Source organism: Helicoverpa zea, chromosome 1 (assembly GCF_022581195.2).
Source record: "Helicoverpa zea isolate HzStark_Cry1AcR chromosome 1, ilHelZeax1.1, whole genome shotgun sequence".
NCBI lineage: Eukaryota > Metazoa > Arthropoda > Insecta > Lepidoptera > Noctuidae > Helicoverpa > Helicoverpa zea.
The window spans coordinates 1,103,127-1,119,991 of record NC_061452.1 but is presented as its reverse complement, the minus strand read 5'-3'; the positions used below and the strand labels follow the sequence as shown (position 1 = coordinate 1,119,991).

The 16,865-nt window shown below is 36.9% G+C and overlaps 1 protein-coding gene across 7 annotated transcripts in view; it reads left to right on the top strand.

The window, feature by feature from the left end:
• Positions 1-16,865, top strand: part of LOC124633911 (obscurin) — a 121,077-nt gene that overhangs the window by 27,976 nt on the left and 76,236 nt on the right. For 2 of the 7 annotated variants that reach the window (XM_047169293.1, XM_047169285.1), the window contains exons 1-2: positions 7,166-11,878; positions 11,955-12,070. In XM_047169293.1, coding sequence (XP_047025249.1) covers positions 7,301-11,878; positions 11,955-12,070 — 4,694 coding nt within the window. In that variant the 5' untranslated portion in view covers positions 7,166-7,300. Of the gene's footprint in view, positions 1-7,165; positions 11,879-11,954; positions 12,071-16,865 lie in introns of those variants that run through there. The other 5 variants (XM_047169329.1, XM_047169323.1, XM_047169298.1 and 2 more) reach the window with 4 other exon arrangements.

The window sequence follows — 16,865 nt, the reverse complement described above, 5'->3', positions numbered from 1 at the left end:
AATTGTAAGTATGTGAGATCTCCAAGGAGTTATATAACTAATATTTTGTAAAAAAAATCACGTTATCACTTAATCTTAGTTGCCGAGACAATTTCTAGAGAAACCAGACCGGATCTAGCTTGACAAAATAATAAATGATGATTTTGAATTAACCTCAATAATATTACAGTAAAAAAATAACATGATTTCCAAGATGTAGAAACACGTAGGTAAACTATAGCATCCTGTTATATCATAGAAGTTCTTTAAGCTTTTGATCTAAATGATATTTCATAACGTGTTCAATAACCTAAACATTTCGACGGATTTCAAATGTTATTGGAAACTAACGTATCACCAAACTGGTTCTCGTCTGTAATAAATAAATGTTCAACAAATGCAACACACAATGCGTTGGTAGAGACAGCTATATTTATCCCTATTCCCAATACTGTTCCAAAAATACATTACTTAGACAAAAGTTCTGGAAATAAGCACGAGAAGAATAAAAATATAAACGAAATTTTCCAAGAAAACTTTAAATATTCGCACTAGTTTTGCGCGTCTGCATTTGTTCACAACTAGGTCTGCTTGAATCTCATCCAATAAGATAGATACGCCGCCCAAAGCTCTCAACTCTTTAATTTCGCTAACTCAAAACAATGTCTAGTTTTATTTAATGAGTTCTTTCATCTCGTGTTGGATCTAAATCATTGATCAAAACGACTCCGCAATTATATCGATGTTCTAAATCACGAAATAATTTGGCTGTAAGATTTACTTCCATTGCTTTTCTTTATGCTTATCTGTGGACGTTTAATGACAGACTGTCACATTTTCCCGCCTACGAAGCTGTTACTCTGGGGATTTCCTAAAACAATATGACTGTAAAAAGGAAAAAGAAAGACCGCTTTTTAGTATAAAAATGTTAACCAATAATTTTACAAAGAAAATCATTCTAACTAATCCATGTTTTTAGGCGTATATTGTAGTTATGTAGATAAATATTTAATGAAAATATTTTATCAAAACTATCTACCTATATATAAAAGAAAGTCGTGTTAGTCACTCCACTTATAACTCAAGAACAGCTGTACCGTGTTAGCTGAAAATTGGCAGGGAGGTAGTTTAGAGCCAGGAGAAGGACATAGGATTTTTGTCACCATCCGGCTACGGGAAGCAGTTATCTCGGGACCCGGGTGAAACCGCAGGTGGAAAGCTAGTTTAAGATAAGAAGAAAGCAAGATTAAACAACACTTACAACCTAAATTTGGCATCATAAAGAGAAATAGGTAAAGACAATAAATAAATCATAATTTTATAGCACTACCTCTCTTTGTTCCGTAAACAAATGGCTCAAATCAGAGAAATGAGGTTTTTATCTCCATCACCGTGTCCCCAGCAGATATAATTTAGTGCCAAAAATTGTGTTAATTTTTCTGTGAAGATAGAGGTCGTAAAGCGTTTCAGGGAAACGGTTAATGACACGGTGTCCATCATAGTAATACACGGGAAAATTGGATGACTCATCAAATTGAAACTGCGGATGAAGTCGCCGTGCGAAAATTTTCTGGGAAAATTTTTCCTGTTATTATTCATAGGGATATATGTAAGTAATAGTTTGTACCTATCATGATATTAACTGTTTAGAAAAATACTTACAAAACTTTCAGTGTTTTCGTCAGGTTTTTGAACTTGTTTCTGTCGATTTACAGTTTCGTAAACTGAAATAATTTTAATTCAGAATTGTCAGAGCTTTTATAAAAAAGTAAGAATTTGTAACAGTAAAAATTATTGGCACAGCAGCCTAAATTACATCACATTAATACTGGAAAATCGTTTTTCAGAAAAACCATTCTTTATCACACATTTTGTGGAAACAAAACGATATATTATTCTTCCCTTTATTACTCGCAGTGAGTCAAAACTATGAGTCAATGATGTCATTGGGACAGTGTCGCGAGGTGATTAGGCACTTTTCTTTTTATTACATGATTATGTATTTCGCGACTCCAATCTATTAAACTATTTTCCTTTGGATAGCAGTTTTTCAGAACTTGGGAATTTTATGAGTATCGGTCGATGGGTGATGTCTTCTTTGAAATATTATTACGATACAACGTTCTAAACAACAACCTCTAAAAAAATCTCGCCTGTTGAACTAATTATAACTTAAAGGCTCCGAAACTACTGAAATGACTTGAAATATTCTTTCACTGTTAGAAAGCTACTCTTTCCCAAGTAAATAGGCTATATTTTATCCCGGTACGGGCAGTTATTTCCACAGGACGCGGGTGAAACCGCGGGAAAATGGCTCTACAAATATCAATACGGGGGCTTCATTTACTAAACAATGAAGATTATTCTGTCAAAGAAGTATTAAATAATTCCCAATCCATCTAAATTGAACTTGATAGGTCCAGCAATGTCGTCTATTCTTGCTCTGTCACCTGACGTCCGGCGGAAGCGGCGCGTGCGCAGGTGTCGCCTACTTCGAGCGCACGACGTTTCCGCTTTCTCAATGGACGACAAATGGCCGACACTTCGCTTCGGGTTAAAATAATATTGAGTGAAATTTCAGATTCACTCTCTGAAAGCTTTTGTTGAATTATTTTTGATATCAGATAGTTTTTTTGCTGTTGTGATGTTTGGCAGAAAAACCATTTGTTGTTCTGATCATACGAATAATAAGACTGTAGAAAATAAAATTAATAAATATCTTTATTTAATTCACAAACATGAACTTTATAAGCCGTAAACTTCAGACATCACTTTACCAAAAGAATGGCCGACGTCAGCCAAGCAATAAACTTAAAAGACATCACAAGATACATAAACCATTACAAACTTCCTTTCATTTAAGTACTTGATCCCAAAACTCCTTTGTCTTTTTTGGTCTTACCATCAACCAGCAAAGTGCCCATCAATCACAATCCCTTGGTCTGATGACAGATTCACTCCCGGTAGCCACTAAGGTCAGACCGACCTCACTCGTCTTCGAACAACCCAAGGTGATCTGATCAAAGCATTCGATACAGTTGGTAGCTTTCAAAAGGCTATCAATTAAGTTTAGCCGCCTGAAATATTGCCTTTATTGCCTGCTCTGGCTTTTGTGTTTGAGTTTATCGATTTCTCTGAAATTTCACTGAAATGTATTCGTCGTAAAGTTTAAAGCTTTTGTCGTCTCGGTTTAAGTATAGTGGAGACCTGAAGATGTTGATGATGCAACCTGTAGACTCTTGTCTTTGAGTTTAAATGTATCTGAGTCTTACTGGGACTGGGAACAGAAAATGTAATATACGTCATAGCGTACATAGTTACCCAAATCCCAAAAAGATTACGTACTAAGATTATGATCTTCAGAATAATGTAGAACCGTCGGATTTATGTCGATATCCTCAAAATCAATATTTGCATTCAAACCACGATCTAACACAAACTGCACCTGACCCAATTACATACAATGTTTCTGTATTTATTTTCACAATACTCAAAATAAAATAAATTCAAGGTTCAACGTCAAAAGTTAGGTCACATAAATATAAACAGACTAGGCTAAGTAGTTGTGCCTACTGCCTAACACATGGTTAACATGTAAATGTGGGATGTTTGAAAAGATTTCGCGGTCTATTTTTTTATTTTCATAAATAAACTTTCATAGGCTGGTGTACGTACTATGGAAAGCGGTTGTGAAAACAAAATGTAAGTTCATGATGCTTTCTCATCTTTGCGATCTTTAGTTCATCGGCAAGACAATTTTAGTTTCAATGACAAAATCAACAAAAAAAATTGAAAGAAATAAATCTTGTAAGATTTTTTACATTTACTTTCACTGAAGTGATTTTTGATGACATAAATAGATCAAAAAGGAAGCATTATGATGATGATGAAATCGAGACCCAATTATTACAAATCAAAGTCAAACAAAACTCACGTGCAGCAAATAATGCGGACGTAGCTCATAATTAAATCAGGGCTGGAATAATTACAGATGCCTAATTAATTATAATGTAAGTCATCACCATGAAAGCTTGGCACTGGATGATGACAATCATGCGGATGGATCATGATCAGCTGAACTAGATTCCGTTATAGGGGTACAATATGTAGGTTAAAAAGGAGTCAATTTTTTAGAGGTTAGTAGTGTTGAGAAAAGTGAAGAACTAGGATAGGATGACGACAATAACTACAATTTTAACTTTATATGATGTTTTAGTTAAGTCGTAACACAACATTTTAACTGAAGCACCAGTAAGTAGTTAAATACCTTTTCAAACTAGGTATATTACTGTTGCAACATTTTATTATTGCTTCCTTATGTTCGCTTGCAAGTCTTGCAAACTATTGACACGGCCCATCACTGGAATAGCTTTAGAAATAAGAACGTTCTCTTTACACAACGTTACAGTATTTATCAAACGTTAGCGAATCTTATATAAATTGTTGAAAATTTCTCCTCGATTAAAAGAGCAGAAAAATTGCGAGCCATTTGTCAGGCGTGCCATCGGAATCCGGTGTGAAATTGTATAAGATTGTGGATCCATATGTTGGGTGTCAACATTATTTTGCGACCCAATTTGCTAAACGGTTCGTATAATGGCCGCCCACGTTGATTTGGTGATGCCCTTTTTAAATTAATAGATGATACAACTGGTGTAGATGTAATGGAAAAATAAGAGGACATTTCATAGTCAAAAAATAAATGGCTCAATCGGTGTGTCAATAATATGGCTACTATATAGTCTATACTAATCTAGACACACGGCAGTGTGTCCGCCAAGTTCGAGCAAAAAAAAGCGACACACCGGCCGTGGGTTATATTACACGAACCATTTCGGGCCAAATTCGACCCCCCTATAACTCAAAATCTATTTTATTTACGCATATCAAATTTCTAGAATCTGTTGAGACCTCCTCACTTATCTAAAATACAAAATTTCATTAATATACCTATTGTAGGTCTTGAGATATTGACGTCAGAAAATCGCTATTTTTACTATACACTCACTGACTGACTGACTGACTCACTCATCAAAAACCTAGACCACTTCCAATGGTCGTAATGACTTGAAATTTGGCATGGAGGTAGGTCTTTATGTCAAGGTAAAGGAAAAAATCTGAAAATGGCCAAGTGTGAGTCAGTTTCAAAATAATGAAGGTGTAAATTTATACACCTAAGGAACTAAAACGAACTAAATTTATCTATATTTATATAATATATCTTCGAATGGTCGTACCGATCTGAAATTCGTTACAAAGGCTTGTATTTAGTCAAAGTAAAGTAAAAATCTGAAAACGGCCAAGTGTGAGTCACTTTCGAAAATAACGAATGTGTAACTTTGATCCACGAACATAATATATGATAACATGTCATGTCAGTCAGTTGGTAAATCTAGTCCATTTAGTTAATCTAGTTCATTTCTTTGTAAGAAGCATAGTGCATATTCAAAAATCTGAAAGATTGTATAAATGAGATATTTCCTTAACTAACTTAATCATAAGAAAAAAATAAAATAAACAACCTTACAAAAATAAATGAAATCCCACCCAAAACAAAAATGTGAAAGGCTGCCAAGTTCGATAATATGGGAATGCTTCGCCTATAAAAGAAGTGAGATCTGAATAAGTACCAAGTTCCATACACATACCTCAGTTAAAAATAGTTACTTTTTAATGATGTCACTTGGCAAGTTTTAATAGAAAATTATAGCGTTTAGTAGGTTTATAACAAGGTGTGTGAAAACTTGCCAAGTAACATCATTAAAAAGTAACTATTTTTAACTGAGGTATGTGTATGGAACTTGGTACTTATTCAGATCTCACTTCTTTTATAGGCCAAGCATTCCCATATTATCGAACTTGGCAGCCTTTCACATTTTTGTTTTGGGTGGGTATTATAAAGAGGAAAACTTTGTTTGTTTGGTTGTAATGGATAAACTCAAAAACTACTGGACCAATTTTAAATATTCTTTGACCGTTAGAAAGCTATATTATCTGCGAGTAACATGGGCTATTTTTATCCCGGTGCAGGCAATAGCTCCCACGGGACGCGAAACTAAAATTAAGACAAGATAAAAACCCATGTAAAAGTAAATACATTACTGAAATCACTCTAAAATAGTTTACTACAAACACATCAGTTGGCGTAGTAAAAGTTTACCGGTTTTAAATAGTTTTGCTTTGTTTCCAAACAATAGCCGAACGTCTCTGAAGAGTACTTATGTTTTCAATAACCATTTTGAACAGGAAACCGTATTATACGTTAATGTACCAAGGTGAGGTTAAAATAACTGATCTGTTATGAAATGGAGCCGGTTCTCTAGAAATAGAATCCTTTCAATATGATTTGATTTTGATGGCTATTGATCTAACACAAAGTGGTGTCAATGCCATAGGCGTTCATTTGATGGTACGATATTTGCTGAATCTAAAATTGAGTTGCGATATCTATCCGGTTCCGGCGCTTGATTTTTGCTTCTTCGAAAATTGATCGATATTAGTTACTTAAGTTAGAATTAAACTTGTTGGTTTTTCATAATATTTGACAATCCTCGACATTCTAACTCATGAAATAAAAGCATTTATTAAATTAGATTTATATATCCAAATGATGGATTCGTGTACTTCACCCACATTATGTTGACAACTTTCTATTAATTTCTCAACAAAAATAAACAGTGGATGTGACCGCGTCCGCTCGCAGTCACCGCGAAGGTCCGCGTTTAGATTGGAAAAATTAAAAATAACCGTTTGTTGACGAGGTTAACAACTGACTGTCGTGACAAGCATGACAGTTACTGAGTTTTTGTGTAACTGGGAGTTTGTGCGAATGTCATCTTACGTATTGATTGTTATTTTTGTAACTTCATATTTTTATTGATGGTTAAGGGTTTTGCATTCTAAATAATGTATTTTCGCGAAGTTAAGTTTAAGCAAAGTGGTATTTAAAAGTCCAGAGTATATTTTATGTTTTTTCATGAACAAAGCCAAAACTAAGCTGTTAGATGTTTCGTTGTTTTTAACGTGGAACTGTGTCATATATTTTGGCTTAAAGAATATAATTCGTCTTTCTTTTGTTTATAAATAACCTGTAACCGGAACAAATATACGGCACACCGTCTGAGCCGAAGGTGCGAATCGATGCTCGGGCGCCTGAAGCCACGAAGCTTTGCGGCGTTAGTCGCCCTGCACACTCCGCTCAGAGCACACACGCCCAACCGCGCACGCGAGTCTCCCGCCGCTACGATCGCGATTATCAAACAAAAATAAACTAAGCTTCAGAATATTTTATAAACAAATATGACCGCCTAAGGACATCAAGATGTCGTTCTGTAGAATAACAGGCCGCAGCAGAGGGCTGCCCAAGCCCAATTATTTTCCACTTTTGGCCCCCATCTCACCGGCTGACGCTAAACGATGCTGCAGGATTACGGGAAAATCTTATGGGCTGCCTTCACATCACTACATTCCAGTACTTCTAACTGCCCGCTCGTCGAAGGCAAAATGTAAGATAACTAACGTTTCTGGCGAATTGGGACCACACCACTACTCACCTGAGATTAACTACGGCAACAGAAAACATGAACTGCTCCCTGACTACAGATATATTTTCCCTGTACTTGATGGATCTACCGAGGCGCAGAAAAGCTTAATGGAATTGTTATTGGGTAAACAAGTGACTGAAGATAAACGTTACGTGTATACAGTGCAAGAGAGAAGATGCAGCTTGGTGTTTTCCGCTCAAATGGAAGCAGCCGTGCGTGACGGTGACGTCAGAGACGTTATGCTGGCTAAGGACTCCGATACAGTGTTAATTAAAACAAAACATGGACGTAGTGTATCTATGGATTTCAAGGACTTCACCGAGGATGTTGAAATGTTTGAGGGTGAAGGACCAAATGCTGAAGTGTTAAAACAGAGAGAAATTGAGGAACTGGAAGAGAGAAAGAAGAAAAGGAAACGTACTGCTGGACTATCTTCTATGAAGAAAATATTTGAAAATAAAGAAAAATTAGCAGAAGTGCAAGAATTGGAAGAAGAAAAGCTACGAGTTGAACGAAAAGCGAAAAAAGCTAAGTTTGAAGAAATTAAACATGACGTCAAAACATTCAGTTACAACAGCTTTGATGCGCACCATATGCGATCCAAATCAAGCATTATTACTTGTACAAGTGAATGGAGGGACCAAATGCACCCACTTATTGAAACTTGGGATTGGGAAACATTTGAAAAAGATGTAACTGACGATCGTGTCTCACCTAAAGTAACAAAATTGCCAACTCCGGTAAAAATAACACCACATCATTGCGATGCCGAAATTTATGAAGTAGACCGTAACATTGGCGAAGTGTCCATACCATTGGAAAGTGTACCATGTGTTAATCCATTAAAACCAATAAAAACTCGTCCAGCTGAAACAATTTTAAGTGCCGTGAAGGAAATACCAAAAGAACGTTTAACTGATACTGCTGAAGTAATCGAAAAATTAATGGAAAGTGATAAAGTTGACATGCTGCCTACGATGGAAAATCTCTACGAAGTCGTCAAAAATATCAAAAAAGGAAAGCGAGAAAAAGTTGCGAAAATTTCTGGACTCACTTTAGATATAAATAAAGCAAAGACGTTTATTCCTGGGCAAGTTGTTAATACGCCACAAGGACCTATTTTCGTGCCCGGTCAAACCGTTGAAACGCCAGTTGGCCCTGTTTTTGTTCCTGGCTTAAGTGTAAATACTCCTCTGGGTCCGGGACTGATACCTGGGCACATTGTTACCAATGAAAACACAAATGATCCATTCTTTCTTGCCGGTCAAGTTCTACATACATCAAACGGCGAGGAATTTGTTTGTGGACAAACAATGAAAAACAAAGATGATACATATCGCTTTGCTGAAGGTCAAACAGTCTTATCCGAAGAGGGACTGAAATTCGTTCCTGGAAAAGTTATTAACACCGGTCCAGAAGAAGTTTTTGTTCCCGGGCAAACTATTATGGCGCCAGAGGGAGTGCAGTTTGTTCCCGGCCAAACAATAACAGAACATGGTAGTGTGACCTTCACCCCTGGACAAAACGCTAAGATTAATAATGAGTGGCAGTTTGTGCCCGGTCAAGTGCTACATCAGGAAGATGAGTTACATTTCGTACCAGGAGCCACAATAGCTACACCTAACGGTCTAAAATTTGTTCCAGGCCAAACCGTTGCTATTGATGGTGAAACTTGTTTTATTCCTGGAATCACTAAAACAAGCAGTGACAACAAACTAGAGTTTGTTCCCGGAACCACTGTTGAAACAATCGATGGCCCGAAGTTTATTGAAGGACAAATAGTTCATACTGATTGTGGTGAAAAATTCATGCCTGGAAAAACTATTGTTCTAGCTGATGGACACGTAGAATTTTCTGTTGCTAAGTCTATAGAAGACATTACATTCAGCGAAGGGGCTCCAGTTGGACTTCCGATTGATATAAGAACATGTTCTCTGTCTGAAGAATCTTTGTACGTTTTTGGACACATGGTGCAGACAGCAAAAGGAATTGAGTTTTACCCTGGCCCAAGAATGCCAAAATTGGAAGGAAAGGTCGTACCAGGAAGACTAGTCAAGAATGAAGCTAATGAATCACGATTTGTGCCCGGTATGATGGTTGAGGGTATTTTTGTACCTGGTCAAATAGTATTCACAGAAAACGGAGAGCAATTTGTACCAGGACAAGTAGTTGATACTGCTGATGGACCCAAGTTTGTTCCTGGACAAGTGGTAAATACTAAGTCTGGACCTAAATTTGTTCCCGGTCAGACAATACATACAATTGATGGCCCACGTTTTGTACCTGGACAAATTATTGAAACTAAAGCTGGTCCAACTTTCATCCCCGGTCAAGTAATCTCCACAGAAGATGAAGGCTCGAGGTTTGTGCCTGGACAAGTAGTTGATACTGAAGAAGGTCCAAGATTTGTTCCGGGCCGAGTAATTGAAACAGATGACAATGGTGTTACATTTATACCTGGACAAATAGTACAGACACCGGAAGGATTGAAGTTCGTTGCTCCCGATCTCACCGAAGGTGACGAGGGACTAGAGTTCTCCGTACAAAGTTTCGTGGTCACACCTGAAGAGCTGAAATTGTTAAAAGTTAAGACAAACCCAAATGATACGACTTCTACGAAAGGAGAACTAACTATTGACACAAATATGTTACGTCAACTTTCTGAGGCTGGAATGTCTATTGGAAGACAGGTTCCAGCTGAATTACCCGCTATCAATGTCGTATTAAATCAAACAAGAAATGCTGAGGCTTTAAAAGCTTTTGTCACTGATTTTGGATTAAAAGATGAAGTAGCAAATCAATTAATGGACGTGATTACTTCTATTATCGAAATGAGCGCCCATCTGAAAACAGAAATTCGTGAAAACCACAGAGAAGATGGGACTAATGAAACGAAAAAGAAAAGTAGCAAAAAGCGAATGGAAATACAAGACATTGGTTATACTGGTGGCAACGGTCAATCTGCACAACAAGAGCATGTCAAAAATTCTATTGCTGCTGCCGTGCTAGCTGCTTTAGTCACCGCTGAACAGTTCGAAGAAGTCAATAATAATAATAGTAAAGAGAAGTACCAGATGATCCTCAAATCTATTGATACCATTTTAGGTAAGACCATAGATGAAGACCTCGTATCGGCTATGTTTAGTATACTACAAAAAGAAGAAGACAAAGAAATTCTGTGTGAAGAAATCCTTGAGAACTCATCTCAGCCAAAAGTTGAGTTGATTAAGATTGCTGTGAACAGTTCATTGCAAAAGCAAAACTTAACTGAAGATGATATTATTGAGAAGTTCGGAGACTACTTGAGCAGTGAAAATGAAGTGCTAGGTCCAGCATTCAAAAATATTTCTAAGAATGATACTAGCCTACTTCATCATGTTCTTGGTCGCATATCAGAATCTATCTCATTCGTCAAAACAGACCGAGAAGTCACAGATACTCTACAAAAGGCAATTGTGTGCGCCGTGCAGGAGGCCAGTAGCAAAGAATTGGAAGTTCTGTTCCAAGATAAAGATAAGGAAAGTTTAAAAGAGTTAATTATACAATCCGTGGGACTGGCTAGAATTCTTGGAATGAGAGATGTTGCTGCCAACTTGATGTCAGTTGTAAACGACGAAGACAGCATGTCTAAAATAGCAAGTGACCCCACAAGTCTAAACATTCTAAAGAGACTGACTGTCATGAGGAAACTAGCGGATAAGACGCCGAGCTTGCATTCCGCCTTACGCAAACTGGAGACTGATCCATCACTGGCTCGTACAGATCCTAAACTAAGGGATCTAGTACGAGAAAGTGCCGCGTTGATGATAGTTCCTGAGGAAACTCCCCTGATGACATCTGAAGATGTTCCATTGAATTTGCTGGACCCAGAAAACAGTCTTGCAATGGAAGACTTTTTATTCCAAAGAAGGAAACAAAAGGGCGCTTTATTGATTATGAAGAAAGGTTTGCAAGCCGTAGTTCCTCGTGAAGCTAGCCGCGCTGTGCTTACTGGCGAAGTTGCATACACAGTACTTGATGAAAATGGAATCCGACACTTTGAACCTTTGCACGTATTCTCGGCGTTAAACCTTAGCCAGCCAACAGCACATCGTTTCTCTATGTACAGTTGTCCAGTAGTCGATGATGATGACGAGGACTTGCAGTCATTCACCGGTTACTGCAACATAAGCAATAATCAGAAGATTACCAGACTCGGTGGTTGGTCACGCAGATACAGCGGTGTTCTTTTAGACAGAGAGAATACAAGAAGTCGAATGAGTAGTTTAGAGACTACACCTAGTTATAAACGATACCCTAGTCGATCAATGTCCAGTTCCAGATCTAGATCTAGTTGTAGTAGGAGTCCGCCTAAGGTAATATTCTCGAAATTCCTCGTCACAAACTGCCGATTTATATGCAAATGTTAATCTTTGATTTCTGTTGTTACAGGTAGAAGATGTTGTGGTAGCATCAGCTGACTACTCAGCTGTTGCCGACGATGAAGTGTCTCTAAAGGCGGGCGACATTGTAGAAGTTCTCGACACTAAGTCAGCCCTCGGATCAAAGTGAGTACATATTTATTATTGGCATGAGCTTTGCACAACTGTGCCCTCATTGATGTATTTCGCAAATAACCGTACGGACATGCGCGCCATTTGAAACTGATCGTTACCCCAGCTCTAAACTCGGTTACCAGAATAATATTTTGTTTAATAGTCACGTATAACTAACTTACAGTTAATGTCATTCAAACTAAAATAACCACTGAATGATGAAAAGTTTTGTAACATTTGCTCATTGTCATCGTTAACTATATTATGTAAATAATTCTTGAATAACTATGATATTATTCATTTTACTAAAATAGCTAAAACCAACCCATATAATATCGTATACACTATGCTTTCCACACTCCTGATCTATAAATACTTGTAACACGTTACTCTTCAAGGCATAGGCTGGTGTCAGCGGCTGCCTCTCACTCAGTAACAAGTGTAACGCGATACACGCAAACTCCGCACGTAACACACAAGCCATAAGCTGACAGCTCGGAGTGCCGGTATCATATTCACGGGAATGTCTCGCGGAAGGAGTATAAATGTCAAGAATGCATTTTAATAGCTCCAATGCGTCCAGCATTCCTCCTGTGACTTCGATACTGTGTAATTTTAGCCGCGGGGTCGTTGCACCGGCGTTTGCGCAACGCTCTATAATTTATCTTAATTTACACGTTTGTTTTTTTTTCTTCTCACGTTTATACGCATTAATCTCCATTATCATTTCGACGCCTTAGAATAACGAATCTGGAATTAATCGAAGGGACAGCTTGTTGCATCTTTAGAATTGGGTTACAGTTATCACGTAGACCGTTTCAAAATTGTCATTACCAAGAAGCTCAAGAAGCACCTAATCTATCAGACTTCACACATATCTCATAAAAAGTTTATAAGTAGTTAAAAGGATGCACTCAGCTAACTGGTCTTTAACTCTCCATTCACTCCACTCCGACGTAACAAAGATCACTGAAACTAATCAAAGCCACGCATCACCACCGCCTATCACCACTCATCACCATCACAGTGCCCGTAATGACGTAATAAAGAGAACATTGTTGATGCAGGTACAGGGGCCGCGTATATTGTTACGAGAATCATTTCTTCAAAACCAGAGGTCCATCCTTGGACTATGTGTTTAGCGTTCCGACCTACAAAATGTACTATCATTGATTACGAAGACCGAAGATCGGACTCATGTTGCATTGTATATATCTACGCTTGCATATCGTCATTTATGTTGTATATCATTCTATGTTGTGATCGACATATTACTGTATTGTGATAACTTGTATCATTGTTGCGACACATTCATATTATTCTGTTTAAACGTTATGTGTATCATTTAGGAATATATTTAATAAAGGTAATAATGTTCTCTGAGTTTCTTTTTAATATAGAAGCTTTAGGTCGGTCAGTCTTAATGTGTTTACAATTTATTTAGTCCATGTTCATATTTGTCAATGTGGTCGGACTACATGAAGATTGCACACGAACAAACGCCCACACGATATCGGACGTAATTCTAGATTCTAGAATGTTGTTTTATGATTTCAATTTATTATACAAGGTGTTGATTTGCATTTGTGCCATACTTCAGGAGGAGGTCATAAAATACGTAAATAATCGATTGGAATTACAGTGGACGGGAAATAGCTAATATGTACTGCTTTTTTTGTCATTGTAATGTCGTAGTATTTCAGAAGTAATCCAATTTTATGAATGAAAATTATGACTTATCGTTGCGTATGCTTTGTGTTTGCGTTTGTGTGAGGGCGCAGCACGGTTTAAAGGCCAGTAACACACGCCTCAAGTTCAAATACGGCTAGATGACATTGACGGAATTCCGAAAAAAAAAAAAAAAAAAAAAATTACGTACCAATTTTTTTGTTGATTTGGGTCGAGAATCATTAGCATAATTACGTCCTTGACTATGGCACGGATGCAAATCAACAGCTTGTATAGCTCACTTGATGGTAAATGGTTGTCCTATTTAACACTAACATAAATTAGGCACATATATCTTGTAATTAATAGATCTATCAGCTATGAAAGTTGTATCTATGAGAGAAGTATTATACATAGATTTACATACATTTTATGTTTGTATTACTGACTATCTTTTAATTGATTCATGTAATATCAGAAATAAGATTTTGAAACCAGGGCTTAAGTAGATAAGCAATATAAAAAGGGAACGATGTGATTTGTATTATCATATTCATACCTTATCCTAATGATATCACTTTACAACATTATTATTTAACGGTAATATATTGAGCACTTGTGATAGAGTATAAATAAATAGAATATTTCGATGATTTTTATATTATTTATAGTTGTAAAGAAACACGCGTAAGCACCGTGGTGGCTTGTCTTCGCGAAATATTTATGGTTGACTTTCCTGAAGAAATGACTCACTCACCCATGATATAATCTTGTTGACATCTATTTTAGTCTAAACACCTTTATACCTATTCTTTATCTAAGATGCAGAGCTATAGCGAGAATTATATTAAAAGAATCGCACTTTTATAACTATTAAATCTAAGGTAATAAACACCAATTTTAATACCCCAATATAAGAATCTCTAACCTCCTAAAAACTATGTAGTCCAATAAAAATATCATAATTTCTCTCTCTCTCTCTGGAAATTCCAGCAGTAGCTATAAAATCGAAGTATTTAAGTGGATATTTAAGAATATAGGAACGTCCCAGGCCAAACCACACGCTGGTTGTAAGGCAAAGCTTACCTGGCGGATTGCCAGCCCGTCCAGGTAACAGATTGGCAATGCCACTTACGTTTATAGTCGCGAATCAAATAGTTACTGAAGAAATGTTGCTGTAATGGACTATTTAAATGCCGTGATTTGAGCATTTTATTGTCTTTTAAATTATATGATTTTTTCATACTTGTCCAATACACTGCAATTGAGCCACAGTTGTATGTAATTCTGTAGTAGGTATCTATTATTTGCTGCCTAGCATTACCCTAGATGTGTCAGAGGATACATAACATTCCTATAGAAATAAAGCCAGAGATAAAGTAAAAGTAAATAAGAATAAAGTAAGAGATCCAGTAAACCTGTAGAAAAAAACATCCGAGAAATAACACCTCGAACTACTTAGAAAACTAACCTTCCCCAAACGGACCAGCAGTAAACAAAGTTAAACAAACTATGTCCTTGTTTTGTGACGTTAGTAAACTTCCTCTGGACGAGGTTTCGTCATATTTGCCCAGGAGTACTTTGATTTACTCGACTAGGTTTGAGATTGATTTATAGGATCCGTTTTGTAACTGCAAACATGGTTCATGATTACGCAAACAGCAACAGTTATCGAGTTCATGTTGATTTCTAGGACTTTTTATCGGACTGCACCTGAAGGAGGGTTATGTTTTTAATCTATCAATAAAATAAGGTATAGCTGATGACCTTGGAGAAACCGGCAATCTAATAGCATCAAAGGAAAGAACATAAATGTTTCTTTAAATACTCTTGAAAATTCCTGCCACCTACTTACAGATTAAGCTGATTGCCGGTTAAGTATGTGAACCATGTCTTGGTTATAAATAGATTGACATAAGAAGTAAGAATAATCATGACCCCTAAAAAGAACTACCCAGAGATAAACTATCCTGAATTTCATAATAGTCACTTATAGTTGTTTAACTTTGAAAGAAATACGAAGGCATACGGAACTTTTTTAGAAACGGTACTATGAGCAAAAATAGCATACAAAATAAACCTATAAAAATACACGTAATTACATGGTGCAAGCTTATTAAGGGGTCCAGTACCAGTTAACCCCGTTAGGAACTATGTCGTGCTGACGTCAGCACGTTTCTGGGCCGGCTGGAAATAGCCGCACGCGCCAACTTAGCTGAACACCCTGCTTCGAGCCAAACACATTTGACGTGGAAACCAAATAAATGTATGGAAATATGTCAGCTGTTGCACGCGGGAAGCGAGAGAATCTTGAACAACTACAATTAGAGAAGTCTTTATATAAATAGGCACATGTAGGTATCCACTTGGGAAAAGGCTCGGAGGATGATGATGTAGGTATCCACTTGCCTGGTTAATTAGGATGTCTTAAGTGTGCTGATCATTTTAGACATAGATTTATTTTATAAGGAGATTGTAATGATCCGAAGAAAATATAAGCAGAAAAGCTAAGATTTTATCAAGGCTTATAGGTAATTTAAACCACCATATTCCAATCAAACAAATATTAGTCATATTAGATTAGGGTAAAGTTATAACTTTTATCATTGGGTAAGTAAATATAGGATTGCCATATTGCATTTTAAGTTCTCATAGTGAAGAAGCTACGAATTCCGATGACCAGGAGCTAAACTGAGGAACTGAGACATCCTGCAAATGAGACGTCTAGATAGAACAATTATCTGAACTTTTAAAAGTATCAATGCTGTCACGATAAAACCGTATAACAAAGAAAAACTACTTTGATTCAGCACAACGACCTTTACAGAGACTTCTAATAAAAATAGCTATAGATCAACGTCCGTCAAGACTGGACGTTAAAATTGCTCGTCAAACGCAAAAATATCATAACGCCCTTAATAGAGATAGCGACGTCGGTAATGTCTTAATAATAGTTGGGCTAGAAAAACCCTGTAGAATTTTCATGAAACGTTAATTTTCTTTCAAGACACATAAATCTTTAAAAGTGTAGACTGTTCGGTATATTGGTAACATTGTAGGAGGTGTAACAAATGTCCCCGTAAAGCTGTACGGGGTTTAATTGACCTGATTTGTTGCAATATGTAAATGAGTCCCTGGC